The sequence below is a fragment of the Fomitiporia mediterranea genome (genome assembly GCF_000271605.1).
Source record: "Fomitiporia mediterranea MF3/22 unplaced genomic scaffold FOMMEscaffold_6, whole genome shotgun sequence".
Classification (NCBI taxonomy): domain Eukaryota; kingdom Fungi; phylum Basidiomycota; class Agaricomycetes; order Hymenochaetales; family Hymenochaetaceae; genus Fomitiporia; species Fomitiporia mediterranea.
Genome location: NW_006760391.1, coordinates 168,321 through 196,142, shown reverse-complemented (window position 1 = coordinate 196,142; position 27,822 = coordinate 168,321). Strand labels below are relative to the sequence as shown.

Sequence of the window (27,822 nt, the reverse complement as noted above, 5' to 3'; positions counted from 1 at the left end):
GTACCTTTATCTTTGACATTCCTTTCTTTCATTCTTTGTGGCTTATCATTCTTAGTAGCTCATACTCCCTGAGTACTCTTGTGTAGTTTAGTATATATAGGCATACAAGATCAGACTGGTCCTGTAGTCTTGATCTTGTCTACTCTAGGTAGTCCTGTACTCTTAGGCTCACTCTATATACTCTACTCTTGTCTCACTCTCTCTCTCTGCCTGTTCTGCAAGTTCCAACTATGTTCTGGTGCTCACATTCCATATTTCTGTTGTGTAGGATAGTTGTAGCCTGGGTCCCCTTGCTGAGCCTTTGGGTCCCCTCTACACTGTTGCTGACACTTAGAACTAAAGGTAAGAGAGTAGAGAACTGTAACATTACCTCCCCTCTAAAACCAATTGTCCTGATTAGTGAACATTAGACTCAGTCAGTAGCTCAGGCATAGGTCAGAACAGTAGGGCTTAGAAATCTGTAAGGCTGAGTTTGTGTAGAGTACTAGGATGAAGCTGATAGAAATCTTGGATTGTCTTAGGAGTATGAGTAAGGTTCTTAACAGGTTCTCAAGTGTACTCCTCAACTAGGTACCCTTTCTAGTAAACAAGGAATTTGAGTTTTCTACACAGTAGCTTAGTATCTGTTATATACTCTACTTTGTATTCTGGTTTAGAGTCAATGAGTTCTGGTGGAGGCAGAGAGGGTCTTTGTTGTAAAGGAAAACTAGGATTATAGTACTGAGACAACAGAACCTTATTAAACACTAGGTGTATGTACTTTCATGTTGCTAGAAGTTAGAGTTTGTAGACAGAGGTACTAACCTTCTTTTTAATAATGAAGGGTCTAAAGTACTTGTTGTCCAACTTCTTTATTAAGCAATCTAAGGTCAGATTAGTGGCTTCTAACATAACCTTGTTACTAGGCTAGTAATTCTTAGCTACAGACCTCTTCCAATCATAGTTCTACTTTATGACTTGTACTACCTTCTCTAAAAGAGCTTGTGTATCCTCCCTGGTTCTGTACATCTGTTCTACAAAGTCTGTTACAGATTCAGAACTGTCCCCTAGTACAGATGTCTCTTATGATTAAGGAAGAATAAGGACTGTCCTGTTGTAGAGTGTTACTAGTTATTGTGTACAAATTCTGCCAGGGCTAACCATTCAGACTAATCTGATTACTGATGATTAATAAACATTTAGAGGTAGAGCTTGATCTCCTAATTGACTCACTCAGTTTGACTGTCAGTCTGTAGGTAATATGTAGTAGAAGGGTTCTCTTGAATTCTGAGAAGTACATACAAGTTCTATATGAATTTTGACTTGAATTATAGTCTACAATTGTGAATAAGCTTCTGAGGGAGTCTGTACAACTAGAAGATGTAATCCTAATAGATGTATACTATACCTTTAGAAGTGAGTTCTGTTCAGGTTAGAACTGTATAGACTTGCTTAAAGAATCAGTCAACAATCATACAGATAGTATTATAACTCTAAGACTTGAGTAGCTTACTAATCAGGTCTACTAAGACTTCTTCCTAAGAGTGATCCAGGATCCAATGTGAATGTAAGGGAGCTCAAACCCTTGTCTGGTGAGCCTTAGTCTATTAGTATGTATTACAACCAGTTATATACTTTAGGATTTCCCTCTATATTCCTAGCTACTAGTAGTTCTGAGTAATAAGTTCCTGTGTTTTGTGTTAGCCTAAATGTTCTATAGTCAGATTGTTGTGATAAGCTCAGACAATGTCCTCCTACAGCTTCTAATCCTTTAGAATATACAGTCAGCCTTCCTAGTAAACCTGTCCATCCTCATCCTCCTCCTAATCCCTAGCCTGCTTTTCTAGCTACTTTACTATAACCTAGTCCTGTATGTGTTTTAGAGCTTACTGTATGTGAGTAACAAAGTTGACATTCTTGGATTTGAGTCAGATCTCTCAGATTGTCTCAGACACAAAACAGGAATTGTCTAGGAGAACAAGATTTTTGTTATCATTCTCCCTCCTTTCATAACTTACTTGTCTTAAGAGTAAATCAGCTTTTGTCATTTGTATTCTAGGTTTGTAGGTTAGTACAAAGTTGTAGTCTTACAGTTCTAACATCTAGTAGGCTTGGTGACAGTTGAGCTTCTGAGGCACCCAGAAGTACTAGAGATTAAGGTAATTACTCTAAATCTTAAACTTCTGTATAGTACTAAGAAGATATTAACACTACTCCTCTAGAGAACAGACAATTGTAAGGAGTTCCTTATTACAGATAGAGTAGTTCTGTTCTGTTACAGAGAGGGATTCTGATCAGAACACTATCAGACACTACTTTCTGTTAATGAACTAGGACAGTATTACTCTATTTACAAAGTTAGAAGAGTTAGCTTTGACTCAGAACTTGTCTACAACTGTCAGAACTACTAATATAGGCTTACTAGTGATAGCCTACTTGAGGGACTCAAACACAGACTACTACTAATCATTCTATTACTAAGAAACATCTTTACTAGTAAGATTGTGAAGAGGCTAGGCAATGGTACTAAAGTCTCAAATAAAGTATTAGTAGTAGTTTACAAACCTAAGGAACACTTGGACCTGTTTTAGGTTCTAAGGTTGTAGCCAGTTCTAAACTGTAGTTACCTTTGCTGAATCCATATAGACCTCTCCTCCACCAATCACAAAGCTTAGATAATCTACTGACTCCTGTACAAAAGAGTACTTTACTTCTTAGAGGAACAGTTTATTATCTTAGAGCTATTGTAGAACTACTTAGATTAGTTAGTAATAGTGCTCAACTATCTGGGTGAAGATCAGAATGTTGTTCAGATACACACTAACATGTCTCAAGTCAATCAGATCTGTGAGGATGTGATTCATGAATGACTAGAACATTGTAAGCAAGTTAGTTAGTCTAAAGAACATTATAGTCAGTTTGTACAATCTGTAATTAGTTTAGAACACAGCCTTCTACTCATCTCTGTCTTGGATCTGAATATTATTGTACCCTTATTAAATGTCTAACTTAGTGAAAACCCTAAATATATGTGTCTTATTAATAAGCTCCTAAATCAGGGAGAGTAAGTACTTGTTTTTGACAGTACTCTTATTAAGACAATAATAATCCTGGACTAGGTAGAGCTTCCTATCTTTCTTTTTGACAAAGAAGAAAGGGGAGGCTATAGAGGACTTTAAGGGTCAGATCTAGCTGTTCTAAAGATTTTCCTGAAGGAACTCATCAAGTGCCTCCTACTTGTCTCTGTTGAGTAGGTAGACCTTATAATCCTTAGGTTGGAAACTCTTAGTCAATTCAATTGTATAGTCTTAGAGACAGTGTTTAGGAAGCTAGTCAAATTCCTCTTTACTAAAGACTTTAAGGAACTCTTAGACAAAATCTAGTAGGCTAGGTCTATGTGTATTCTAGAGTAGAGTTGTTCTGAGAGGGTTCTGGACTGGTTCTGTCTTAGACATCCTTTGAATCAACTCTGTTCTGCCTTGACTAGAATATGTATCCACATATCTATCCTAGTTAAAGAAGAACAACTGGTCACCTTTATCAGAACTGTTAGTAACATTAGAAGTGTCTGTATCTACTCAGAACAGTAGTATAAGGTAACTGTAAGACTTAGGACACTGATTAAATGTAAGTGTCTACTCTAACTAGTTAATAGTAGGGTTGTAAGCTTTGAGCCATTCAAATCCAATAAAGATGTCTGTCTTTCTAAGGTTAGTGACTCTAAACTTAATACTTTCCTTATAATCCTAAATAGTCATCTGTAGTTGGACAAACTTGGTGATCTGACTATTCTGGTTCAGGGTTCTGTCCACATTATATACTAGGATCAGAAGTAGAATGTATTAAGTAGAGAGGTAGTGTTCCTACACAAAGGCCTTATTAATATATAAACTAGTGTATTTACTATCTACTAGAGCCATTGTTCAGATCTGGGAGGATCCTAAGAAGGGAGCCAAGAGGATAAGGACCTGGAGCTAGTGTCTAGAACATTCTCTAATAAACTACTACTTGTTCTGAAGGGAACATACAGCTTGTACAGTCTTGTCATCTAAGAGGGTAAGTATATATACTAACATTTCCTTATTAACCTCTCTCTTTCAACAAGGACAGACTCATGTCCTCAACTGTAAACTCAACTGAGACTATCCCTACTTAATACTATAGACAAACTACTAAGTAGTAAATAGGGCTAGGTAGTGTTCTAAACATTCTGAGATCTTAGAACACAAAAGTAGTAAGTTGGATTGTACAGATTTAGACTTGGATGAAGTGTGAAGAGAAGAATCAAAAGAATCAGAAGAAATAGGAGAACTATCTACTTTTGTTTTTGACTTTCTTCTTTCTAATAAATAATTTTGTTGATTTATTTTTTCTACTTTTTCTACTTTTTCTACTTTTCTTACTTTATTTACTTCTAATCCTATAGTGTCTATTAAATCAAAAGTAGTCATTAAAAAATCTGAGTTATAGCTCTTTAGTACTACATTTACTATTAGGCCTCTACAAAATCCTAAGGTATATAGTCAGAGTCTAGGAGTTCTGAGGTGACTTCCAGATTTGTAAAAAAGGCTTCTTACTACAAATCCTGCTTGTTACTCATTATCACTCTAATGACCTGACAGATATACTGTTACTTCTGTAGGCAGTCCTTAATCTAGTGCCCTAACTTTCTGTAAGTAAAGTATGCTCCTTACTTTCAGGTTTCTCTAATGTCTATTAGAACAGATTGATTGTAAATTACAGGCAGATTAATCTAAGGGCTCAGAACTGTCAGAGCCAGACACATGTACAAGTGTTCTACACAGACTTAATACATCTGAGCTGTAGCTTGGTTAAAGGAGATAGTGTGTGTCTTCCACTTAGTATAAGTAACTAGTTCTAGTATTATTCTAAGAATCTTATTAACTAGTTCTAAGTGAAGAGCTTTTTCAAGCATTCTAATAAGGACATTATCAAACCTGAGTGTGAATCCTACCTTCTAGGCTAGGATATTAAACTCCTGAAAGAAAGTATTAGTAGAATGTTTGCCCTGTCACAGAGACACAAGCTTGTTCTACACATTACACTTCTTATTCAGATTAATAAAGGAAGTACAGAGCTACCCTATAAATTCCAAATATAACTTGTTGTTTCAAAGTTGGATCAGGCTTCTAATCTAATGTCCTTCAATCTAGTTCTGGGCCTAGGTGGCTGTGTTGCCTTCCTTCATGAAGGAGAGGACAAATAGGACATGATTAAGATCTAAGAATAGATCAGTTAAAGTAGTAGTCATGTATAGTTTGACTTAGTACTAGAAGTCCTTAAAGTACTACCTATTAAAGTCTGAAGGGCAGACTATATGTACTTTCTTTCTAGAACAGGTTGCAACTTCTAGAACAATTAGAACAGGTTCTGAAGGGGCTGGAGGCATGTAGTTAGTAAAGGCCTCTTAAATAAAGGTCTATACATATTAAGCTAGTTCTGCTTGTAACTACAGATCTAGTACAACAGTAGGGGTGGTAGTCAGTGTAGGAGGGTCCATATTTACACTACAAAGGAATCAGTACTAAACTAAAAGGGGTAATGAATAGAAGAAGGGTAGCAAAAGTTTAAAAGGATTTAGAAAGTTTAAAATTTAAAAATGTAAAAGGGTTAGAACAAAGAAAAGAGATCAACACAATAGTGAGTACTAATACTTGAAACATAGGAGAGTTGTAGGGTAGTAATGGGTAGTCTTAATCTGATGTTAGTAACAGTATAGAGGGGACCCAAAGGCTTAGTAAGGGGACCTAGGCTACAACTATCCTATATAATAGAAATACAGAATACAAGTACTAGAACATAGTTGGAACTTGCAGAACAGACAGAGAGAGTGAGTGAGACAAGAGTAGAGTATATAGAGTGAGCCTAAGAGTACAGGACTACCTGGAGTAAACAAGATCAAGACTACAGGACCAGTCTGATCTTGTACACCTATATATACTAAACTACACAAGAGTACTCAGAGAGTATAAGCTACTAAGAATAATAAGTCATGAAGAATGAAAGAAAGGAATGTCAAAGATAAAGGTACAAAGAATGAAGGGATAGACAAAGGGTAAGAGATTATAAAATGAACAGAGAATGAAGGGGTAGTCAAAGGAATGGAATAATAAAGTAAGGAAGGGTAGTAGTAAGAGTCAGTACACATATAGTCTATAGACAGTGCCCCTAAGAGACAGAAGTCCTAAGTTCCAGTATAAAAGGGTGTAGAACCCTTAGAACTGAAGGTAAGAGAGTAGAGAACTGTAACACTCTATGTTTGTCATTTTATTAGGTTAACATCTCTTACTTTGCCTAACATTCTTTCAGATACTCCTTCATTTGAAGGAGTACACTCTAATAAAAATAGAGAGGTACAAGTAATAGATGTGGACAATATTTCCAGTACCTCTTTAGATGATTTACAAATTTTGAACAATAATAAAGCCTGATCAATATAACTGGTTGCCTCTTTCTTTTTATTTCTCTTAGATATATCTATTTATTATGTAGGTTTCAACACTGGTAGACTATAAAACACAATATAATTGCTCTCAGCAGTATAACCAATGTCTGAAATTAATATTACACCTAAATTTTCAGCTCAATAAAGGTAAACAACACAAAATTCTTTAAATTTTCCTTTTTGGAACATTATAATGATATTACTAATATACTGACTAAGTGTTGTCCATGTGAGGTTTACCACACCTCCTAAGCCCTAGCAAAATGACCTGTGGAAAACTAGTTTCCTACAGGCTCTCAGGAGTTTCTACTCATACTCTAGAACTGTCTACTTTTTCTCAGTAAGTCAACACAAAAGACAGTACTGTTGTGGTGCCCCATGTAGTCAATTTAAGACTATTTCACCCATTTCTATTCACCACAACCCTTATACAATACAAAAAGTTATAATTATAAATTACAACATCTTGTCTACAATATGCTGGTTTTAATTGTACTAGGCTATTGTTTCTACAACTGTAAAAATTATAGTTATTACAAGTATTAGTAGTAAGAATAATGTTATTAATTTTTTTTAAATGTGTAAGTCCTTCAGAATAAACAGCATCAAGTGTATTAGAGTAGTATAGCTTTGATAACTAAAGGAGAAAGAATATAAGCTTGAAATAAAGGAGGAAGAAATTAATTAGTATTTATATAAAATAGTAGAATATGTATTACTTTATAAGAGGAGAGATTTCCAAACAAACACAGTAGCTCAACTCTCAGAAGAGGAAGTAATATACTCTATACTGGAACTAGTATACACATGAAGTATAGAGTGAGTGAGAGTGAGAGATAGAGGAGAGTGTAAGAGAGAGATAGTAGAATATAATTAAATAGTTTCTAATCATTATATTAAGCCTGTTCCTGTAATTTCATTAGTCAATAAACTTAAAAAAACAGATAGAATGTAATTACTTCTGTTTCCAATTCAAATTATTCTAGATAGAGTCAAAATTGAGTTTGTGTACTGAGAATATGTACTTAGATACAGTAGGCAAATTCCTTTCCCACAGAGTGTCAGCAACAGTGTAGAGGGGACCCAAAGGCTTGGCAAGGGGACCCAGGCTACAACTATCCTACACAACAGAAATACAGAACACAAGCACTGGAACATAGTCAGAACTTGTGGAACAGGCAGAGGGAGAGAGTGAGACAAGAGTAGAGTATATAGAGTGAGCCTAAGAGTACAGGACTACCTGGAGTAGACAAGATCAAGACTACAGGACCAGTCAGATCTTGTACACCTATATATACTAAACTACACAAGAGCACTCAGGGAGTATGAGCCACTAAGAATAATAAGCCATGAAGAATGAAAGAAAGGAATGTCAAAGATAAAGGTACAAAGAATGAAGGGATGGACAAAGGGTAAGAGACCATAGAATGATACAAAGAATGAAGGGGTGGTCAAAGGAATGGAATGATGAAGTAAGGAAGGGTAGTAGCAAGAGTCAGCACACATATAGTCTATAGACAGCACCCCTGAGAGACAGAAGTCCTGAGTTCTGGTACAGAAGGGTGCAGAACCCTCAGAACTGAAGGTATGAGAGCAGAGAACCATAACACAGAGTGTCTACATGTAGGTCAGATGCATCAAACCACACTTTTTGACTTGTCATTTTATAAAATCAATAAAATATTTAATTTTTACTTTTTTACAAAAATCACATTTTTAATTTTAAGCTATGATATTTGGTACATATATACTTCCAACTTATATAAATATAAATAATAACTTTATTTTATAGATTATCAAAGTAGAATTGTGTATAAAAAATTATGAAGTTTGAGATTAGTGAATTTGTATTTCTAGTTTATCAAAATTATATTATTAGCAATATTCCTTGTAACTTACTTAAAACTCTGCATAAACTTCTACAAAAAAACACACTGATAAAAAATATACTATTACACAAATTTACAGAATTATAGCTCAAAATATTGACTATTTTAATTACTATAAAGTATTCATTGTGTGGGAAAGAGTTTGGTTCACTCCAAGAGCTCAATTTCTTGTACTCTTCAGATTGTAAGTATAATAACTTGTTTTGTGCTCATTATATTGACTCAAAATTTTGAATATATATTTATTAGATGTTAAGCTACATAAATACAAAATTTTATGAAGTTTGAGCAAGAATTGAGGGAGAAATATTAAAAGTGTCCACATGTGGGTCTTGACCGCAAGGGGCGCCGCGACAGTAGGTCAGATAAACAGTTTTGCCTGGTCGTGGTATAAGTTTCCTGTGTCCAACTGTTGTAAAGGGGTTGTACCGTACGAACCTATGCCTGGTTGGCCAATAACCAGTACATAACCACCCTTATGTCCTGCGACGAATTTCCAAGCGCTTTGTACTCGTCTTGGATCATAAAGTGCGGTGCGAACTGCACGCCTGTAAGTTCTGTAACGCTTTTCGGCAAACGGCAGGCGTGTGAGATTAAAAAAAAGTAACTGGGTCTGATCCCTCATCCAGCACTGATCCCTCGTCCTCGTCCTCAACCGATCCCTCATCCGGCATCTTTTTGTTCGTCTCTTCACGAATCGTCGACAATAGATCTTTTCGACCCCAGAGATAGTTATGTATATTGAATAACAGTCCAGACTCAGCATCCTCTTCCTTTACCCCAAGCTTTCTAATGGACCTGTCTTCAAGTGTATGTAAGGATTGTATGCTTATCAACAACGAATTTATCCTAACGTACCGCCTGCCTCAGAGGATTCTTCTACACTAGCATGCGATCGTTTAGCAGGAACGACCCCTGCACATATAGATTAGTCAAACTTGTGAGAAACCGGCAAAATCTTGCAGACGGGCAGGCAGAGAAAAGAATACGTACTTGATTCAGCTAGAGCAATGACATCTATCATCTCCTTATCCCATGGCGCAGGTCCAGCAGTAAAATAATTGCGCAGACGATGCACACAGGCTGCATCAGCTGACACCTTGGATCATGTAGCCAATTAAGGGCACGTTCATGAAGTGTCCCTGATGGCTCAATATTCAGATCGCCAGGCTGCACGTCAATCATCAGTACGATGACAGAATAGGAGACGTAGAAGAAAGACCTTGTATAAAGGTAGCTTCTTGTGCTCCAAGTCATCTTTGTAGGCCGGCTGGTCATATATATCTCGCCTCAGGGCATCGACCTTTGCATCCTCCGGCATGAGAAAAGGATAGGTTTTAGTATTGTCACTGTTTAGCGGACAGATCACGTAACAAAGGCTATTTGGATTTGCGGAGGACATGGTGGATGAGAGACAATGTTGTGCAAATGTCTTACAGTACTACCGACAAGTTTACTTGGGCAAGTTCATTCACTCGGGTGTTCTCCAATTGTTGTCAATTCAAGAAGACATACTTCAGAAAGAAAGCTATTGTTACTCGTGTTGTTGGCACATAAGTTTTCTCAGAGCAAGCTCGGAAATCGGGATATATGATACACATCTAAGTAAGAAGAAAAGAAGAAAAGGGAAAGAAAAGAAATTCCCTTTTCTTCAGCGCTGTTCGCAGATGCGCCATCATGAAGTAATGATCTGGGTCAAAGCCTAGCCTAGCAATAGCCGATTCTCGGAGGGGCTTTAAAACGTACATGGAATGGAATCGGACGGAAAGAAAGAAAGGATACGGTACAGTAGACGGATGCTTAGAGAGAGACAGTTCGAAGAAAGAGTTTTAGGATTGGATGGATGGATGGAAATTAGAAGCGATTTGACGGCATCGACACGCCATTCCCGAAACTACCTGAGTAACGGTTCCGAGGAGAAGAGGGTCGAAGCGAGAATCCATTGTTTGAGGTACGGCGGTTACGACGGCCGTCCTGCGTGAGGCCGACATCGTCAGCATATGGATCGCCATGTCCGTGCGAACTCGGTGACGTTTGCCCGTGTTCGTCGACAGGGCTGAGCCCAGTTGACTTGATATTGTGTTGATCCACAGCTGTAGTGGTTGGCTCGCCGATATGTACTGTACGTGTGCGAGGTGAGTTTGACGATAGCGGTGTGAGAGGCACTCCACGGCCCGTTTGCGCACCTCGTTCTTGTTTGTATTGCCGCGGAAGGAGAGCGAGACCGGCGAAGTAGAGGATGGGAAGAATCTATGTTGTTGAAATATGAAAATAGAAGAAATATTTAAAACGCGTCAGAACATCTATCGCGGGGGAATTTTTACGTACGACAACCCAAGCGATCCAAGCACGGTTCACACTCGCTGGTGCATCCCTCCCGCCGCGAATTAACGGCCATTCTTCCCTGTATCCAGTTCGCACTTGGTAGAACGCAAGGCCAATGACGAGTAAACCCAAGATAGCGTGCGCGTAATTCTGTGGCGGTCGCGTACGTGTGCCATCCGCTTTCGGTGGAGACTTGACGAAGTGGATAATTCCACCCAAAGCGCATTGCGCGAAATAGAGCACAAAGATCGCAATTCCCCAACGCTTGTGGTCGTCGTTAAGATGATTCGCACCTGCTTTACTGACAGCGGCAATACCAAGAGCAACCCCTATCACAATAAGGGTGCCCGCAACATAGAACTGAATAATCCAGTGGCCCTTGAACCAGTTGGGAGTGAATGTACGGAACCAACGCGCGAGCAGAGCACCCGCGGGTAGGAATATCAAGAATGCAATACCGAGGAGCACGGCATGTGCGATTACCATCTTCTGGAACGGCAGAAGTGGCGGTGAAGAGGCGGATCCCGAACCACCAGAAGCGGGATCCGTTGTAGAGCTACCTGAGCTCAGAGACTTGGTCAGATCGAGGGAGAGGGTACCAGAGGAATCATGAATCTGCAAATTCGCCGACGTCGAGGAGTCTCCGGGATTCGTGCTTGAGAAAGCCCATATAATTGACTGTTTCGTGTCCGAGTTTGCCTTGAACGATACCGAATAAGCGTTATGTTCAGGAACAAAGTCCGTTCCAGATACATACCGGAATGCTGTATCCGAATTTGGGATTTGAGTCAGAGGTTGAAGTAAGGTTTGACAACCAGGTCGCAGTACGGGGCGGAGCCGAGTCGACAGACGGTTCGACTTCTCCAGTTGCTTTTCGCTGAGACAGGGTAACCGATCCATCCGAGTTAGTCCACATAATGACCATTGGTGAATTCGCCATCTGCGAACCGAAGCCCCTGCCACAAAGCACGTCAGTCAGAGAGTTCAAGACTGCCATATCAGATGTCAAAACGTACATTGCCATCCATCCAAGTGACTTTGAGCCCGTGCTCTGGAGGACGTATTCCACTGTCGAGCCATTTACGACCGCGGAGACGCACATTAACTGAAACATTCAATTAAAATGAATGGCCATAAGCGGTTGCGAAGCATCCAGATTAGGGAATGAGCATGGTGTCGATCATCATGAGAGGCGCCAAAGGAGATTGGACATACGCTGCTGCATTGACTGTCACCAGTCAGTCCAGTAAGGTCACCAGCAATGGCACTCGAGCTCGTGCTGCTCGCAGCGGACGATGTGGCCGATGGGGTAGATGACGAGGATGAGTTACTATGCCCATGGTGATCATCGTCGTCGTCCTGGTCGGTGTCGGGAGGGCGTGCCACCGCAGAGAGCACGACAGGCAGGAGCCCGTAGGCCAGAAGAGTAGACAGGCGCATTGTGGGGCGGTAGAAAAAAAGTGATCTAAAAGGAAGCCAGTAGTTTATATAGTAGGAAGGGAGGTAGTGCACTCGGGGAAATGGTAGTAAAGGAAAGGCAGGGGAGGGGAGGAGTCTAAATTGACCAACAACGCATGGGGGACGAGTGACGACGCTAAGATATATGGGCTATCGGTTGGCGCCTCATGTGTCGATGATGCATCCTGTGCTTATGATTTTGTCAAACTGTAATTGGTCTTGGAGAACACTACCGTTTCTGGTGGTCGATTTTCATCCCTAGATAACACAAATGACACATACACATAAAAAGATCCCGCCCACTGGCTGGCCCCTCGCTTGGCCGAAACTCGATCCGGATTCTTGTCATGTACGCATACAGCAACGCTCAACCTAGACGCAAAATTGGTAACTTCTCTCACACTCTCCGCTCCTCTGGCACCGGCTACGAGTACATCCGCAGTTCTCTTGAGGATTTTTTGTCCGCAGTAAAGGGACAAGGAGAGGCGAAGGCGCAATTTGCTTGGGTTGCAGCGCATAAACTTGAGCGATCATCTCGGCATGAGAACATAACCCCGCTCCGGTAGGCACATAGCTCGCATTCGTTCCCACCTCGATCGACTAATTACAGGCGATGATATGCAAGACAACTAAAAAATGGCCAAATCCCCGAGAAGCTGGATCAGAAGTTCAGAACCCTCGAACGAGGTCAAGAGAATTTTGGAGCACCGCAAGATTGGACGACTTACTTCTTTAGTTAGATTAGCTCCTGCTCTCTCTTTTCCTTTTCCGGCTATCACGCTGATCGGCCTGTGCACCGCTTCCTCCATTGCTCAGACGTGCCAACAAACTGAGTCCGCCACCGCCGAGACCACCTCTGGGGTCATTATTATTGGCGTCACCATTACGGCGCTCCGCAGCACCTTTTATCTTGATTTCGTCACTTATGGTTTGACTGGAGGCACCAAGGCTACCAATCTCCATGGGCTCTGCAGCTTTATCTATAAAAACATTCTGTTGTGAGTCCTTTTTTAGTAGTCGTCCTTTTCTGCTTGGCGTTAAGGAAACTGATGATGATATCGCATTTCCTCCGTTTGTAGAGTTCATTGATGTGCGCGACCTCGATGGAACAGCGTGTCCCACGATAACGGAAGCCGGTGCTTCCTGCGCCAATGTATGACCGTGAGAAGCTTGGCTTCGTTGTGTTCCTATTCGACACAGCCGTTTAGACAATGAAACTCCCGGCAAAAACAAATAACAAAAACATTAAAGCACCCCCACTTACCAGTCGCGCCCATACCGTCACTCATCGTTCGAGAAAGCAGGTCTGCACCACTTTTCATTTTAACACTGCCATGCGCAGTACCAGCACCACCAGCTGTAACACGAGGGCGGGGATGAATCGCGCTGACAACGTCCCTTTGCGTCTTCGCTCCGTCCTTCGACGTAACCATCAGTGTCGTTGAAGATGAAGATTTTTGCGCTGACACCGCCGACGATCCCAGGCGGCTCAGAAGCGAAGGGACACCAACGCCGCCACTGCTTGACTGCGGATTGGTCGCATCAATTTTGAATTTTTTGCGCGCTTGGCTCGGTGATGCAGTAGCGTGTTCGTCGCGTATGTCTATGTCTACGTCTCCTGCCTCATCTCCGTCAACATCCATACGTTCATCGTTGGCTGGCGTCTGCGTCCTCCGTATCGCAATTGCGGTTCCTTGCTGATGTCCGCTTGTTCCCGAACGTGGAACGGTCCTTCCTGTAGACAGAATTCGGTTTGCCAATTTCGCCGATCCACCAGTATCTACTTGTTTCACCGTGTCGAAATGGTTAGCAGGCTTCCCCTGGGTCGTGCGGGAACTCGAACTCGAACTTGTCGGCAGCGCGCCACTGGCTGAAACGAATGCCTTGCTGCTTCGATGTTGTTCGATCGCGTTGAGTAAACTCTGTCATGAAAAAGTCAAATAGAAGACGATTATGTCGGAATGCTGTCTTTCCATATTGAAAAAGAAATGAATGTAGAAGAAAAAAAGGAAATATGGTTGACAAAAAAACTCTCAATCGATGTCAACGTCTCGGACCCGAGCAATAGATAAAGGCCCATAAATAAAAATAATAATAGCCTAGAAATTTGATTCAAGCCACAAGAAATGGAAGCACGGGCGATACGAAGTAAAGAGTAAGAATAGATTGGGGTGAGGGGGAGACGAAAACAGAAAGTAGAAAAAAAGAGATTGAATAAGGGAGGGATGACGCGAACCCTTGATAATTCCATGACCATAGTTTGATTGGCTTCGCTACTAGAGTAGTTTTCGATCGTGTTCTCCCGATCTTGTTCTTGCTTCTTCTTGGCATTCGAATTGGATATGTCGTTAGATGAGATAGATGTGGATGAGGGTAAACCGGCGATTAATTCGTGAAGTGCGGCCGCAAGAGAAGGCGAAGCGGATGTTTTCTTCGGGTCTGAGAAGACCTTGGAATGGGTTAGTGTTAGAATGTTATGTATTTGTTCACCGATCAAGCGAAACTCAAACCTGTTGAAGAGCGCGCAGGATAACGAGACATAGGCGAGACGTTTGGCTGTCCCAAGAAACCGCAACGGCTTTCGTCAACATCTAAACTCGCCTAAATGCATTAGCCGACAGAGTAAGATGGGATACGAGTCATAAGACATACCCTAAGCACCATTGGTGCAGCGGCAAGCAGTTGAGCTTGGACGATTGAGATGTTACCATGATGATATTGCAGAGCCGAGTCGAACGCACTACAAAAACATTCAACAAACTTTAGATAAGTTTCACGGGGAACGTGTTGCATTCGTGCGTCATCGGAGACGGAGAACACCTCCATTATCCGCAGCGGATCCGCCATTGAGGACAGACGAATGGAACCAGAGCGGATATTTGGGGTACTAGCAGCAGGTAATATCGGCATAGTCAAACGTGTTGCTTGTTCCAGAAGAGTTGAAAGTTTATCGATGTCAGGCCGCTCTGTCTCCAATGAGGTACGAATAGTCCCGAGAATGGTGTTGAGGATGGTGTTTCCATCCTCTGTCGAGCTCTTCTGAAGGGAGGGAAGGTTGCAGATGATGTCAGAGATAATTATCCGTACTTCCGACGGCGAGGCTTGAGCAATAGTCTTATCGACAAGTGTTAGCAGGAGTAGGTAACAAGAGACGACATGGACTGATTCACCCCAAGCATGCCGTTCAACAGAATTTCCTCCACTTGACGTTCCTTCACGACTCTCGCTATGCATACGCGATACTTCTCTGCGATAAACTGGAGTACCAACCCTCGTAATCGTATCCGGAGCATGCGTTCTTCGCCATCTACAATGTCTCCCGGATCGGAGCTACATTGATCGCAAAGCACGCGTAAAGTACTCCGCGGATCCAAGTCGATATGTTCTTGTAGAGCACGTTTGATTGCTGTCAATTCACGCAGGTCGTCTAAAATTGCGTGAGCTGTTTAGCTGCTGGAAAGTCCACTGAGCAGTAGTATACGCACCGCTTTGCAACAACTGAACAAGCACGTCAGCATTGCGTAAAAGCCAGTTCCTGTCTGCTCTTGACACAGATGTGATGGCCCCGTATCCAGAAATTCGAATCTTTCAAAGTGGCAATAAGCTCGGCATCAGTGAAATTGAACAAGCATTTGCAGTGTCAAAAGAGGAATGCACCTCCTGATCTTGGTCTTCACACATGTCATAAATTGTGTTTATCGCTTCATCTTGGAGTTCGGGGAAGTCAACGAAGAAATCCTTGACTCTCTCCGTAACCAGTTTTTTGCAGAAAATATCTGCATCAGGGTCCTTGGCGAGGTCAAGTAGACGTCTGAAAGCATCTTTCCGCTGCATCAAAAAGTAGTAAATCAGTGTCAGCCCCGTTAGAGTAGTAGTCTGTCGAACAGAGAACGATGTACTGACGAAAGAGCTTTTTCTGTTAGGGTCTCTTTCAGCACGTCTGAAGAGGTCTTTTAACTCGAGCTGCCGGGCATCCGTACGCGTTGGCATCGAAGAGAGATGCGGAAATGGATAGCTGCGTGAATCAAGCACGTCTCAGGACTCAGGAGTTCCACTACGGAGTGTGAAAGTACACCCAGCTTATGTAATTATATTCATTTCCATAGTCGGTGCCGCCGCTAAGTAGGCTTAGCCTGCAAGGTGCATCAGGGCAAGGTAATGCGTGCCTTGACAAGCAACATCGACCATGTCTGAGAACAAGCTCCTTCACCGTGTCCTCCGACGGCTGGCATCATGGGCCGTTTGGTCTTTCTTTTCAGAAATACACATCATCGGCGAGGAGAACGTGCCAGCGGACGGCCCTATGATTGTGTGCGTGTCTTTCACTCATAACCCGTCTATCAAAGTAACGACCAAGCTGCACAGTGTCGCAACGCATCATAACATGATGCTTGACCCAGCCGTGTTATGTGAGTATGTGCTACAGAGGTCATTCGGCGCGTCCTAACTTGTCCGAGCAGCAACCAACTTTCCTCGCAAACGAATGCTCAATTATTGGACTAAGGCGTCTTTATTTGCAAACCCCCTACTCAGACACGTTCTCCTTAGCTCAGGGAATATACCCGTGGAGCGAAAGAGCAAGGACAATCGTGTCCTCTTCAAGGGTACCTTTGAGGTCCTTGCACGTGGAGAGGCTGTTGCTTTGTTCCCCGAAGGGACCAGTTACACGGAGCCTCGGATCATGCAGGTTAAGGATGGTGCATCGTGGAGTGCACTGGAATACATGAAGTGGGCAAAGGAGAATCCAGACAAAGCTACCTCAAAGGAGCTCGTGGTAGTTCCAGCAGCAATCGTGTACACTAACAAGTCAAAATATCGCAGTGAGGTGCGTGTGCATTATGATGACGAAAAAGCTCCCCTTATTGAATATACGCCATTAGGTCATTATTGAGTGCGTGTGTTAGGGGGCTATTCGAGTATGTGCTAATGAGAGACAGGTTTGGAGAACCAATTTCCTTGAAGCAATATGAGGCTCAGTTCTTGTCGCCAATCGAAGGAGAGCCTCGTATAGCTGTGAAGCGGTTAACACAGCGTATCGAAGCGGAACTGATACGCGCAACAATTAATGCACCTGACTGGTGTGTAACCAGTCGCAGCGTTTAAGAATGCAAATTGACTTTTGACTTCGACAAAGGGATACATTATACGTGGCACGCATGGCTCGCAGTTTGCTCTGGGAGAAGAGCAAATCTATTGACCTTAACGACTTCGTGACCATCTCTCAGACGTAAGTACAATTCATCAGCTTTGGTGATGCTGTCTATTCTGAAGCTGTGCAAAGGCTCGTCGACCTTTTCTCGACCCCAGATGCCACTACGAATACAACGCAAGTAAAACGCCGTCTTCTTGAATATTACTCCCTCCTACAATCATCCAAGCTAAATAACTCCGCACTATCTTCACTTCCTCTACCCAAGACACTTGACCCGCGCCGTCCGGAGCCCTTACCATCTCGTCTCCGTACGCTCCTCGTGTTATGGCGGGATACGCTTTCAGTACTCGTCAGACTTCCATTCTTCCTTTTCCCCCTCCTAGTGCACCTCCCAGCATACTTGGCATCCCGAGCCGCTGCACGCCTCGTTGAAGACGAAGAAGAAACTCAAGCTCAAAACAAAGTTGTTGTCGGTCTAATTTTAATGATTATGATTTACCCAGCTGCGTTTTTGTTCCTCTGGGCGTTGTTTTGGTATACTCCCGTTGGTGCTGTCGTTGCTGCTACGACTGTATGGTTGTTTGCTGTGTACCACGTGAAAATGATTGACAGTGAGTTAATATAATATATAAATCTTATCAAATATTTATTCACTCATTCATATTCTCTTACTCTCAGATGTGTATGACCAGTACGATTATGGCATCATATGTTTGTCGTGTGCTGCTTATACTAACCTCACTCTTTTTAACAGCGCAAAACAGTTGGTTGCAGCTTGGCGCGTGTTGGTCGGGATATGGTCTCCGCGAAAGACGGAGTTATCGATGACGGCGTTGCAGCAATACCTAGTTCCAAAAGTCCCGCCCGAGAGTCCCTGGATAGACAAAAACAAGAAGGTCAAACAACAACCAGAATCAGAATCTCAGTCGCCTCTTGGACAAGAATCATCATCTGCAGGAGCAGGAGCTTCTTCCCTCTCTTCTACAAGCGCATCCCTAACACCAACACCGAACGATAAATTCAACTCAAAAGGACGCAAGCGTAGACCACCTACACGTCGACTCATCCGACACGTCCTTCGCGCCCGCTCACAAGCCGTCCACGCTCTCGCTGCGTTCTTTGCTGAACTTGAACGGCAGCCGGAAGGGAAACGGGTTTATGCGAGTGCGCATCTCGCTCAGCTTTACGGTGGTTTTTCAGAGGCTTCTCCGGATACGAAGGAGGACCCTACCTCTCCTACTCCTCCAAAAGGCTGGCGCTCATCCCGCGAAGTCCTAACCTTCCTCCGAACTCGTGGTGCACGAATCGCAACTCTCGAATCACAAATCGCAGAAGACTACTGGGCAGCTTCTTCGGGTGCTCTACTGAGTGACGGTGACGTGGAGGGAGAAGGTGGAGAAGGTGAGACGGAGTATAGCTATAATAGCTATAGTAGCGATGCCCAGGATAGTGTGAAGGAGAATGAGGGGGATGAGGATATAAAGTGGGTTGCTCCGATGATTCGATGATCTGATTGGTGATTTGGTTTTTGGCTTTGCTTGGGGCCGGGAGGTATTTACGTTGGTTGGATTATTCTACTCTACGTACTGTTTTCTTCTCTCTATTCATGATAATGATAATGTTGTCACGACTGGTTGCGATTAAAGCTGCTAATAAAGCCTTTTTACACATAAAAGATTTGACACTTGCATATATCGTCCGTTCAAATCACTAGCTTATGTAGTCGACGCTTGCACACCCACATATTTAACAGGCTTAAGTTGCATTCAAATAATATATGAACCCATTAGTCTCTTCTCGATCTTTATTTGAAGTGCTCCTACAGTCTTTGAGGATTTGTATTCCCTAATAAATAAATTTTTATTTTACTTTTCTACTTACTTGGCAAAAACGGAATGAAACGCCGAGACTGGGTAGGCATTGTCCTTAGAGCAATCAAGAAAATCCGCATGACAAGGAAGATACACAATTCGCGTTTATAACCTCGCAAAGAAACTCCCAGACTCCCCAACCCGTGTATCCACCTCTGCCTGCTCTCTAACATGACTACAAATCCTCTCCCCCTTCTCAACCCACCAACGTTCAGCCTCAGCATCCGCATCGTACCCAAACTGTTCTGAGTTCTTCCGCGGGTCAGCCCACTGGTTACTATTCCCTTCTCCATTGAATTCTCCCATCGGAGACTGCATCATTTTATCATTATATCCCTCACGCGATGTGATCCCCCACTTAGAGCACTCGGCTGCCATAGCGGCTCGCATACTCGCATCTCGTTCTTCTTGTGCGGATCCGTCGGGAAGGTGGAAGATATGTTGGTTAAGTCGAGAGGAAGCTTGTGTTAAGGCTGTTCGTGTGTGCCGGAGGACTTCGTAACCGCGTAACATGGGTAGAAGTTCGGATTGGTGGGTAAGACGGGAGAGGATGTTACCTAGTACGACGGCGTCTTCTATTGCCATTGCTGCTCCTTGAGCACGGTATGGCTTTCCGAAAAGAAATCGTTAGGAAATAGGAATGATCTACGTAGTGAGAGTTTTTGAGAAATTGTTAGAGGACTTACGAGCATGGGATGGCACGAGTCGCCTAGAAGGACTACACGACCTTCACGATGGATCCATGTCGGGATCGGTTGACGATCCATTAACTTCCACTTCAACGTGGAAGGTACCATTGATAATAATTTCTCAACCCTAACAGGAACATACACCTATTAGCTTGGTATCATATTCCTGAATAAGAAAATGCCCGACCTTGGTTCCCACCCCGCAAAGTCCGCACGCATCTTTTCGGCGCTGCCTTCTGCAGTCCACGACTCAACGGAGCCGTCGTCGGGATGGATCAATACGAGATTATACTCGCGTTTGGCGCGCTTTATTTCTAAGGATGAGTTTATAGCTCGTAAATCTAATAAAAAGTCATTCACAATGCAATAAGCCATGATATGTCTAAATTAAAACCCGTCAATAACGCATGACTTCTTTAGTCGGCTAGAAACAAAGCACACCTTCCAGGGCCCATCCACGCCGTCATTTCCGGATTCTCCACAAACGGTCTCAATTCCGGATCTGCGAGCATCTTCTCTGTAGGTATGATCGCGCGATACGCCGCATCGCCCGTTGCAGTCGCCGCGGTCGGCTCCCCGAGTACGATTTCGCGCACCATGCTCTTCACGCCGTCAGCACCGACAATAAGGTCTGCGGAAATCGTTTCTCCGGTCGTGAGAGTTACGGAAGGGCGTGGTGCGGAGGGATTAACCGCGGCGACCGTGCTGTTTAGCCGAATTGTGGCGAATGGTTCAGCAAGGTCATAAAGTAGTCGATGGAAATCCGCGCGATGAATATGATAGTAAGGCGAGCCGTGGTCATTATCCATTACTTCACCCCATTTCGTCCATCCGACTAGTTCACCAGTGTTATCTAACAGAAAAGAAAAGAAAAAGAGAAATTCAGCGTGTCACTAGAGAAGTTCTTCGATAATATTAATAAATACAAATATGCTTCACTCACATCTTCGAAATGCAATAGCTTGTGGTTTCACAGCTACCTTCTTTAATTGGCCGCCCACTCCCCACCGTATAAGCAGCCTACTGACATTCGGCGTTACCTGAATGCCGGCACCAACTTCACCTATAGCAGGTGCAGATTCGACAATTGTGACTCGGTGTCCGGCTTGTCCGAGCGCGTGCGCAGCAGCTAAACCGCCTAATCCGCAACCAATAATAATGATATCGAGCGTTAAAGGCGCTTTACGTCCGCCAAATAGTCTCAGGTTCTGAGAATGGAGAGAAACACGTCAATAATTGTGATGAAATTGCAGTGAAATATCATGTGATATGATATGACACAGTGTCCAGACTGGACTGTCTGCTTACTTTACTGACGCCCACGGCTCTGGCCCCTGAATCGGCCTCTGCATAATGATCAGAAACGTCTACAGTCTGTGCTTGGCTCTGAATGAATACAAGGAGGGTCCAATCAAGTTCTTTTGATGACGTATACTTCTGCTGAGCTGAGAAAACGTACCATGGTTATGTTAGAGACTTTGAGCGTGTATTATCAGTGCAAGTTGAAAAGCCCAGCGACAAGACGAAGAGCGCTGGACGTCGTCGTGTTGTACAACGGAACTAAGCTGTCTGAGAGTAAGAGCACGGGGGTTGGTCCGTCCTTCGTTCTCATGACGAGGCTAATTATATAGGGAATGCGGGGCTGGGAATCGGACCATGGGATGAGCATAACGGCACAGGAATGAGGCCCTGCTGTCTGCTAAATAGTTAGTGCGAGATGAACCTGGAGAGCGTCGAGCGGTCACAAACGGCTAAACAGTACGATGTGATCGGCTCTGGAGTTAAAGGAGCTTAGTAGCAGAGAGTCTCAGTGGCCCAGTGGGTAGGTGTATTACTGCATTTCCTATCTAACGAATAGACGGTGCCGAGATGTTTACTCAGTTTACTGGAAACCTGCTGGAGACTCTCACACGCACACTTGTTGGCATCCAATACAATCAGGAAAAGGCAAGAGGACATGGATGTACTGTTGTGCACGTCGTCAGAGAGTTGTAGTGGATGATCCATTACTCCTACTCAATGTAATTGGGATGAACCTTCATCCCGTCATAACTCTGCACGTGATCTTCCCGTCTACCTCGGATGCAATCTGCGAAAGTGAGATTAGGTGTCTGATATGCTTCGTTATCTGTACCTCACTTCTGTGATAACATTCACAAAAAATATGGCTTTGTTTTACTTGCTTTATTACTCGTGCATGCGATTGTTCTCTTTGACAGTGCCAGACACTGTACTGGCACTCTTTGCTCCGATAAGTTCATTCTGCAAGCGCAGTAGCTCGTATAAACCGTTAGTCGACGCAACCATCATGGATATTCGCAAAGTCACTGAACCATACCAGTGCAGTACCTAGGCCTAGGTATGTAAATGAAATATCCCTGTCCGGATGAACCATTCTTTCTCCCCAATTGAAGACACAACGCTTAAACCATACAAACGAAGAGGCGCTAGACCTTCAACCAGTCAGGTCTCCTCCACCGATCACTCAAATGTCATTGTCAATTTAGAGGGTCATTACTATCATGTCTGGTATAATTATTTAGCCTACACTAATTAAGCAATACACTTTAACAGGACATTCGGCAAACCTATCTATCTAGATGATGCAGGCTAGGAAGCCGAGGTGAGACACGTCCTCCGTGCTTTGCGCATCTTCTCGATTTCTCCTCGGTTATTTATTTATACAGAACAATATTAATAGGTCTCGGATATAACGCAAGTAAGGATTATCCAGACTCGGGATGTACGGTAGGATGGGTTATTCCATTCCACTAAGATTATTCATTTATCTATTAAATGCCGGGTGCCCCATTATTGATGCTGGACATGCCAGATGGATCATGGATACTTACTGTACATCCGTGACTTGCAGAGAGCTCCCGCTACAACAGCTCGGTTTTGCGTCTTGCTCTCCAGGTCCTACCTATCCGATGAGCCTAGTGGACGATTCGCAAAAAAATCATTCTCATATAAAAAATTCGTAATTTTCTACTTACGATTCCTTGCTTTCACCAAACTTTCTATTCATCCTTCTCTGTTCTGGCTTCATTTCATTACAATGTCTACCACTACACTCTGACATACTGACTCAGAAACACAACGCGAAGGCATCCGACACAAGTTTCACAGACTGAGCACACAAGTCGAGATTCTTCTCGACAAAGCAGACCTTTCATCTTGTTCAGCATCTCTTTCAACATTCAGATTTAGAAGGATTCAGATTTAGAAGAAGAATCTTGTAACACAGATAACACCACTAACAGCTCTGGAGCTAAAGACTCGTCCTCACGTTTGCTTACTTCTTCTGGAAGAGTATCAAGTAGACAAGACTATACTTATATTAATAGGTGTGTACCTTTTGAATTCGTTTACTACTTACTCTGTGGTCTAGACCAACTAATACAAATAATGTTAATAATACTAACATCCTTTCAGTCTCTACAACCACAATCTATATGATGTCCTCAGCACAGGAGTACCCAAACCACGCGTCTCATACTCTCATAATATAAGCAATATGTTCCTGCATGTAAAGTTGTTATATAATAAGTCCTATATCACCTGCCTATCTCTCTGGGAAGGTTACGAATGAAATACTAGTTTTCACGTAGATATGTAAATGCAAGTATATCCAAACTATCCGAAATATACGAAAAATGTAATTCAATGAGTGAGAGACCGTCCGTACGAATACGTATAACAAACTAATTAAAGAGAAAGAAAAATGGGAATCGTTTCTGATAGCAACCAAGGTGACACATCGACCAAACTTCCCTCGAACCCCTCTCAAACCCCTAACCAGCTCGCACAACAAAACAAACAAACAGCAGCAACTACTTCTACGAAAGGACCGTTAAAGCCGTGATAAAAATACTGCTGATCAACAAAGCCATCCCGGTGCTAAGGCTGACAGGTAAAGTTACGCTGCGTAAAGCATCACTCGAAGTACCCGATCCCGAAGGTAAGGGTACACCCGTATTCGATACACGCGCTGATCCCGACCCAGCAGGTTGTTGTGCTGAAGTACCACCAAACAAAGACGCAGTAGTTGGCGCCGGACGAGAGGATGAAGATGTAGAAGTGAGCGAACCTGACCCAGATGAAGACGTAGAGAGAGAAGGGAAGAAGGGAAGAGACATACCTTGAGCGCCGCCTGCCGCGTCTGAGAGCTGGGCAAAGCCAACGGAGGGTGGGCTTGAGCGGAACACGGAGTATACGTTTTTCTGAATCAATTAAAAAAAAAACATCAGTTATTTAGCATTCTTCCCAATTCTCTTACAAGACGGCGAGACAGCTAGAAAAGAAGAAAAAATGACGACGACTTACAAGGAACGTATCCCCAATAACCCAACTCGGCACGTTACTACTCGGATCAATATTCGACCCAGCATCAAGGTCGAAGATCCCACCAAGACACTGGTCGCCTGCTCTGTCAATCGCACCCAAGTTGAAATCTGCGTTGCTGATTGCCCATGTTCGTGAACCGAAGTTGAGAGATACGGTTACTGTCGTGTCGCAGGCTGGTAGGGTGTATCATTAAAGTCACAGTCAGTCAATCAGTCAATCAGTCAATCAGTCAATCAATCAGTGTGATGGACATTGGACAGGGGGTACCACGATTTGGATTGAGGATTGAGGGATGAAGGATGAAGGATGAAGGTACAGTGACGAAGTGAACTCACGGAAAGAGAAGAATCCCTGTAACTGGCCTGTCTGGTTCTTCGAATTCGGTATTTGAGCGTAGATATTCGCAACAGCATCACTCGGTCCAGCAACAAGCGTCGTCCCCGTATCGATTGCAGCAAGAGCACCATTACCAGTCGGTATATCCACATTATTCCCCTGTACCGTAACCGCCTGAAGCGGAAGTAACCAGAAACTGGGTGTTACACCGCTAGGAATGTTAACGAAATCGATATCCCCGGTAAATAAACTTGAGTTGGTTCCGCCGAGTGTAAAGGCACCCCCGGGCTCGAGTGCTTGAGCTTGAGGGTCGTTGACGAAGCGTGTTAGCCAGAAAGACATTTCTGGTGTGGTAAGGTGGTTTCCTGAGGCGAGGGCTTCCCAGAATGGCATCGCTCGAGACTGCGCGATCGTTTGGAAGGCCAAGCCCATTAGGCCGGAAACGGGTGACACCAAGAAATTTGACGTGATTTGATTGACAAGCGCTACGATGATGGTGAGGCGAGTGCTATATCAGCCACCAGTGCCCTGTTTGATTAGTGAAGTGCTCACTGAATGTTTGGCCGGTGATGGTGAACCCTCCCATGCTAACGGTGTCCGTAGCAACTGGACCTGCTACCTCGCCTGATCCGTAACTAATTTGGATGCTCTGTTGGGATTGGGATAGAGAGGACGACGAGCCAGGGTTGAAGAGAGTGACGTCTTGTGGGCATGCGGAGCAATCGTTGTTCGCGACCCATAAGTCCGAGGAACCGGTGTCGAGGATGACATTGAAAGTTTGTGGTCTATAGGGACGGAAGGGTACGAATCGGGATAGGATGAGAGGAAGTAACAACGAAAGGAAATATAGAGAAACATACGGAGTACCGACGGTAATCGGAGCAAAATAACTCGAATCCGCCTGCTGGTTGGTAGTTTGTACGTTCGCAGTATTCTGGCGCTTACTCCTCGAAGGTAACGAGCCCCCAAGCGTTGGACGACCATATTTCTGACGAATATTATCTGCAACAGAGGCATAGTCATCCAAAGATCTGGGAGATATTTTTCGTCTAACGAGTGGGATGTGCAAAGGTGTTGCTGCCTCCTGGGCACTCGATGGAGCTGCAAGTGTGGAAGTACAAAGAGACGAAAGTACGGTAAGTGCTACGGCGGCCGCTGAAAGCGTCGGAACCATTTTGACGGAGAGGCGGCTGCGAGGCAGAGATTATGGTTGCCTAGTAAACGACCTAGTTAATGGTATAGGCCGCCGAAGTCGTCCAGACGAGACTGGGGAATTAAGAAGAGAGGGAGGAGGAGAAGGAGGAACGACGTCAAGCCGTGAAGGATCGCTTAAGAGAGGAGTGACACCAAGCTGATGCAACCAGGGGCTTCATGGGAAACATTCTCACAGGCCGCAGCACTTCAAATCATCCATTCCGCACAATTTCTCCACGCCACCTCTCAAGCCCTATTCTTGCGACAATTTTATTCATGCTTCAGTTCTATGTATTCTTCAACAAATTTGTCTTAAATATCGCAGGAAAGTGGGGCAAATCGCCATACAAAGGCACAGAAAGGCGTTGCTAGAGGCCATTATTCAAGAGCTTAGTATCACGTGCATCCCACGTGTCGCGGACTCGCGCCGCAACACTTGAACCTCTGACACAGTGATAGACTGATTCTGCTCCGCAATGTGCACATAATTAGCACGGTTCTCCTCCACAGAAGCACGTTCGTATCAACGTTTTTTCAGTGAAGCACAAAAACGTGTTTTGCAGCACATTTACGCATGTCCATCCTTTGCACAGCACGAAGTCCCGTATTGTAGCTCATGCTTGATATCTCGTCTCGGACTTCGACCACTCGCTCCCTCCGGCTGGCTCTCAGTACAAATCCAGTCTTGTCTACTGGCACAGCATACACTCTCTGTGGCCCATGTCCGTTCTGACCCAATTCACCAGCGTCCAGTATTCATAGAATGGACTATCCTACTGTGTCTACTCTACATTCTTTACTTTTTTTATTATCTATTTCTGTTAAGCTCGATGTGCATTCATCTAGATTCCATATACAAATGATCTTTCCTATCTGATCTAATTATCCTTTTTTTTATAATCTAAACTTGTTCTATTTCATTACAACTAGGACACCACACACAATGCACACTCTCTGAGATGCAAAGCAAGTTCACCATAAACCAGCAGAATCCGCCCAAGCTTGTGCTGATGCACTATCGCGTTTCTTCGATTCGGATTCGCGCCTCTGCGACTCCTTAACACATTCACGTTCTTTCTTCTCCTGTTCTATTTCCTGTTCCACTTCTGTGCGCCTTTGACGAACTATTTCTAGTCGCTCCTGCTCCTCATTGCTGGGTGTTGTATGGCAACTCTCGTAATGCTCGATTATTGCATTTAAAACGTTCAGGAACATGTACAGACGTCTTTTATGGCTTTTGCTAGATGTGCTTGGTTGGACTTTGATTTGAGAGACATTCGGGCAATTGTCGTCAAATACACAACGTATGATACCTATGAATAGTTTTTTTTTCCGTAGTCATTGTGAGTTTCATGAGAATGGTTATTTGGTTCTGCTAGAGACTACGTACGCTTAGTCTGAGCAGTATTTTTATCAACTGATTTCAATTGAGAAGATCCTGTCAATAGCATAAAATCTGTGTGTTGAGGTAAATTCATAGTGAATTATGGAACGAGTTTGATGTGTTTTAAGGAACCTTACAATCAAGTGGACCGCCTGCCAGTTTGTCTTTGACTGGCTCTTGGACAGTTTTTTTATAGCTGCTGTGAAACTGTTCTGTAGACATCTCTAGAGTACTTGGTCCATCTCCTTTAGAAGAATTGCCTGGTTGACTTGCGCCACTGGACCCTCTACCATGACTGACTTTCACAGTAGGTCCAAAACTAACTTTCCTCTCTGTCTCCATGATTCTTCTTTGTTCTATCCTCCCCTCAAGTTACATCTGCGAATTTATGTGTGCTTGCCGTGCGAACAATAAGTCGCCGAGGTTTTATAAATGCAAAATTATACTGCAATATTCAATACACCTGATGAGCGGTCCCAGCTCCACAAGCATTACAAAGTAACGGCTCCTCTGATAACATCTTCAAAGAAGTCATTGACGTCCTGTCGGCTTATGTTAGTACTGGTATGTCTAGTCAGTGTATACTTTCATCCTCTCCAATCGATTAGTGTGCTTTTGGAAGACGGAGAAGGTGGGGAGCACTTGGGATGCAAAGTAGTTGAGATACAGACATCCATATTGAGACTGATTATATCATTAAGATTGCAATTAATCTCTCCAAGAATAGTAGTA

The 27,822-nt window shown here is 43.4% G+C and overlaps 8 protein-coding genes across 8 annotated transcripts; 2 read left to right on the top strand and 6 right to left on the bottom strand.

The window, feature by feature from the left end:
• Positions 1 to 8,772: 8,772 nt before the first annotated feature.
• Positions 8,773 to 9,655, bottom strand: FOMMEDRAFT_155871 (uncharacterized protein; the record flags this gene model as incomplete). The annotated part of the gene is made up of 6 exons (XM_007266228.1): positions 8,773 to 8,874; positions 8,943 to 9,136; positions 9,193 to 9,249; positions 9,328 to 9,361; positions 9,415 to 9,504; positions 9,557 to 9,655. The coding sequence occupies 6 exons, from the start codon at positions 9,653 to 9,655 to the stop codon at positions 8,773 to 8,775; spliced, it is 576 nt and encodes a 191-aa protein (XP_007266290.1).
• Positions 9,656 to 10,155: 500 nt separating this feature from the next.
• Positions 10,156 to 12,073, bottom strand: FOMMEDRAFT_107514 (CBD9-like protein). The gene is made up of 5 exons (XM_007266227.1): positions 11,875 to 12,073; positions 11,676 to 11,764; positions 11,417 to 11,615; positions 10,663 to 11,358; positions 10,156 to 10,584 (listed from the first exon to the last, which is right to left on the bottom strand). The coding sequence occupies exons 2-5, from the start codon at positions 11,759 to 11,761 to the stop codon at positions 10,189 to 10,191; spliced, it is 1,377 nt and encodes a 458-aa protein (XP_007266289.1). The 5' UTR covers positions 11,762 to 11,764; positions 11,875 to 12,073; the 3' UTR covers positions 10,156 to 10,188.
• Positions 12,074 to 12,464: 391 nt separating this feature from the next.
• On the top strand, positions 12,465 to 12,734 carry FOMMEDRAFT_155869 (uncharacterized protein; the record flags this gene model as incomplete). Its single annotated transcript, XM_007266226.1, has 2 exons — positions 12,465 to 12,623; positions 12,684 to 12,734. The coding sequence occupies 2 exons, from the start codon at positions 12,465 to 12,467 to the stop codon at positions 12,732 to 12,734; spliced, it is 210 nt and encodes a 69-aa protein (XP_007266288.1).
• Positions 12,735 to 15,245: 2,511 nt separating this feature from the next.
• FOMMEDRAFT_85772 (uncharacterized protein) lies at positions 15,246 to 15,533 on the bottom strand (the record flags this gene model as incomplete). Its single annotated transcript, XM_007266225.1, has 1 exon — positions 15,246 to 15,533. A coding segment is annotated over one exon (288 nt), but the record flags the coding sequence as incomplete, so codon positions are not given.
• A 1,051-nt stretch (positions 15,534 to 16,584) lies between these two features.
• Positions 16,585 to 18,914, top strand: FOMMEDRAFT_122573 (uncharacterized protein). Its single transcript, XM_007266224.1, has 7 exons — positions 16,585 to 16,942; positions 16,998 to 17,008; positions 17,055 to 17,195; positions 17,252 to 17,344; positions 17,399 to 17,880; positions 17,948 to 17,960; positions 18,024 to 18,914. Exons 1-7 carry the CDS (start codon positions 16,601 to 16,603, stop codon positions 18,775 to 18,777), a joined length of 1,836 nt encoding a protein of 611 aa, XP_007266286.1. The 5' UTR covers positions 16,585 to 16,600; the 3' UTR covers positions 18,778 to 18,914.
• A 232-nt stretch (positions 18,915 to 19,146) lies between these two features.
• Positions 19,147 to 22,136, bottom strand: FOMMEDRAFT_140532 (FAD/NAD-binding domain-containing protein; the record flags this gene model as incomplete). Its single annotated transcript, XM_007266223.1, has 8 exons — positions 19,147 to 19,194; positions 19,342 to 19,749; positions 19,827 to 19,956; positions 20,017 to 20,135; positions 20,190 to 20,211; positions 20,271 to 20,682; positions 20,773 to 21,009; positions 22,118 to 22,136. The coding sequence occupies 8 exons, from the start codon at positions 22,134 to 22,136 to the stop codon at positions 19,147 to 19,149; spliced, it is 1,395 nt and encodes a 464-aa protein (XP_007266285.1).
• A 1,532-nt stretch (positions 22,137 to 23,668) lies between these two features.
• Positions 23,669 to 25,816, bottom strand: FOMMEDRAFT_107506 (acid protease; the record flags this gene model as incomplete). Its single annotated transcript, XM_007266222.1, has 5 exons — positions 25,373 to 25,816; positions 25,065 to 25,297; positions 24,512 to 24,997; positions 24,156 to 24,349; positions 23,669 to 24,052 (listed from the first exon to the last, which is right to left on the bottom strand). Exons 1-5 carry the CDS (start codon positions 25,684 to 25,686, stop codon positions 23,669 to 23,671), a joined length of 1,611 nt encoding a protein of 536 aa, XP_007266284.1. The 5' UTR covers positions 25,687 to 25,816.
• An 862-nt stretch (positions 25,817 to 26,678) lies between these two features.
• FOMMEDRAFT_28315 (uncharacterized protein) lies at positions 26,679 to 27,432 on the bottom strand (the record flags this gene model as incomplete). The annotated part of the gene is made up of 3 exons (XM_007266221.1): positions 26,679 to 27,019; positions 27,097 to 27,162; positions 27,228 to 27,432. 3 exons carry the CDS (start codon positions 27,430 to 27,432, stop codon positions 26,679 to 26,681), a joined length of 612 nt encoding a protein of 203 aa, XP_007266283.1.
• Between the last annotated feature and the right edge of the window lie 390 nt (positions 27,433 to 27,822).

What these genes read in the sequence shown, in the direction of transcription:
- FOMMEDRAFT_107514 (XM_007266227.1), bottom strand. Translation starts at nt 11,761, where the DNA reads ATGTGCGTCTCCGCGGTCGTAAATGGCTCGACAGTGGAATACGTCCTC. An exon ending in AATTCGGATACAGCATTCCG is followed by an intron (nt 11,359 to 11,416) that starts GTATGTATCTGG and finishes GTATCGTTCAAG; the next exon opens with GCAAACTCGGACACGAAACA. An exon ending in CTTGGATCGCTTGGGTTGTC is followed by an intron (nt 10,585 to 10,662) that starts GTACGTAAAAAT and finishes TCAACAACATAG; the next exon opens with ATTCTTCCCATCCTCTACTT.
- FOMMEDRAFT_122573 (XM_007266224.1), top strand. Translation starts at nt 16,601, where the DNA reads ATGCTCAATTATTGGACTAAGGCGTCTTTATTTGCAAACCCCCTACTC. An exon ending in ACAATTAATGCACCTGACTG is followed by an intron (nt 17,196 to 17,251) that starts GTGTGTAACCAG and finishes ACTTCGACAAAG; the next exon opens with GGATACATTATACGTGGCAC. An exon ending in TTCGTGACCATCTCTCAGAC is followed by an intron (nt 17,345 to 17,398) that starts GTAAGTACAATT and finishes AGCTGTGCAAAG; the next exon opens with GCTCGTCGACCTTTTCTCGA.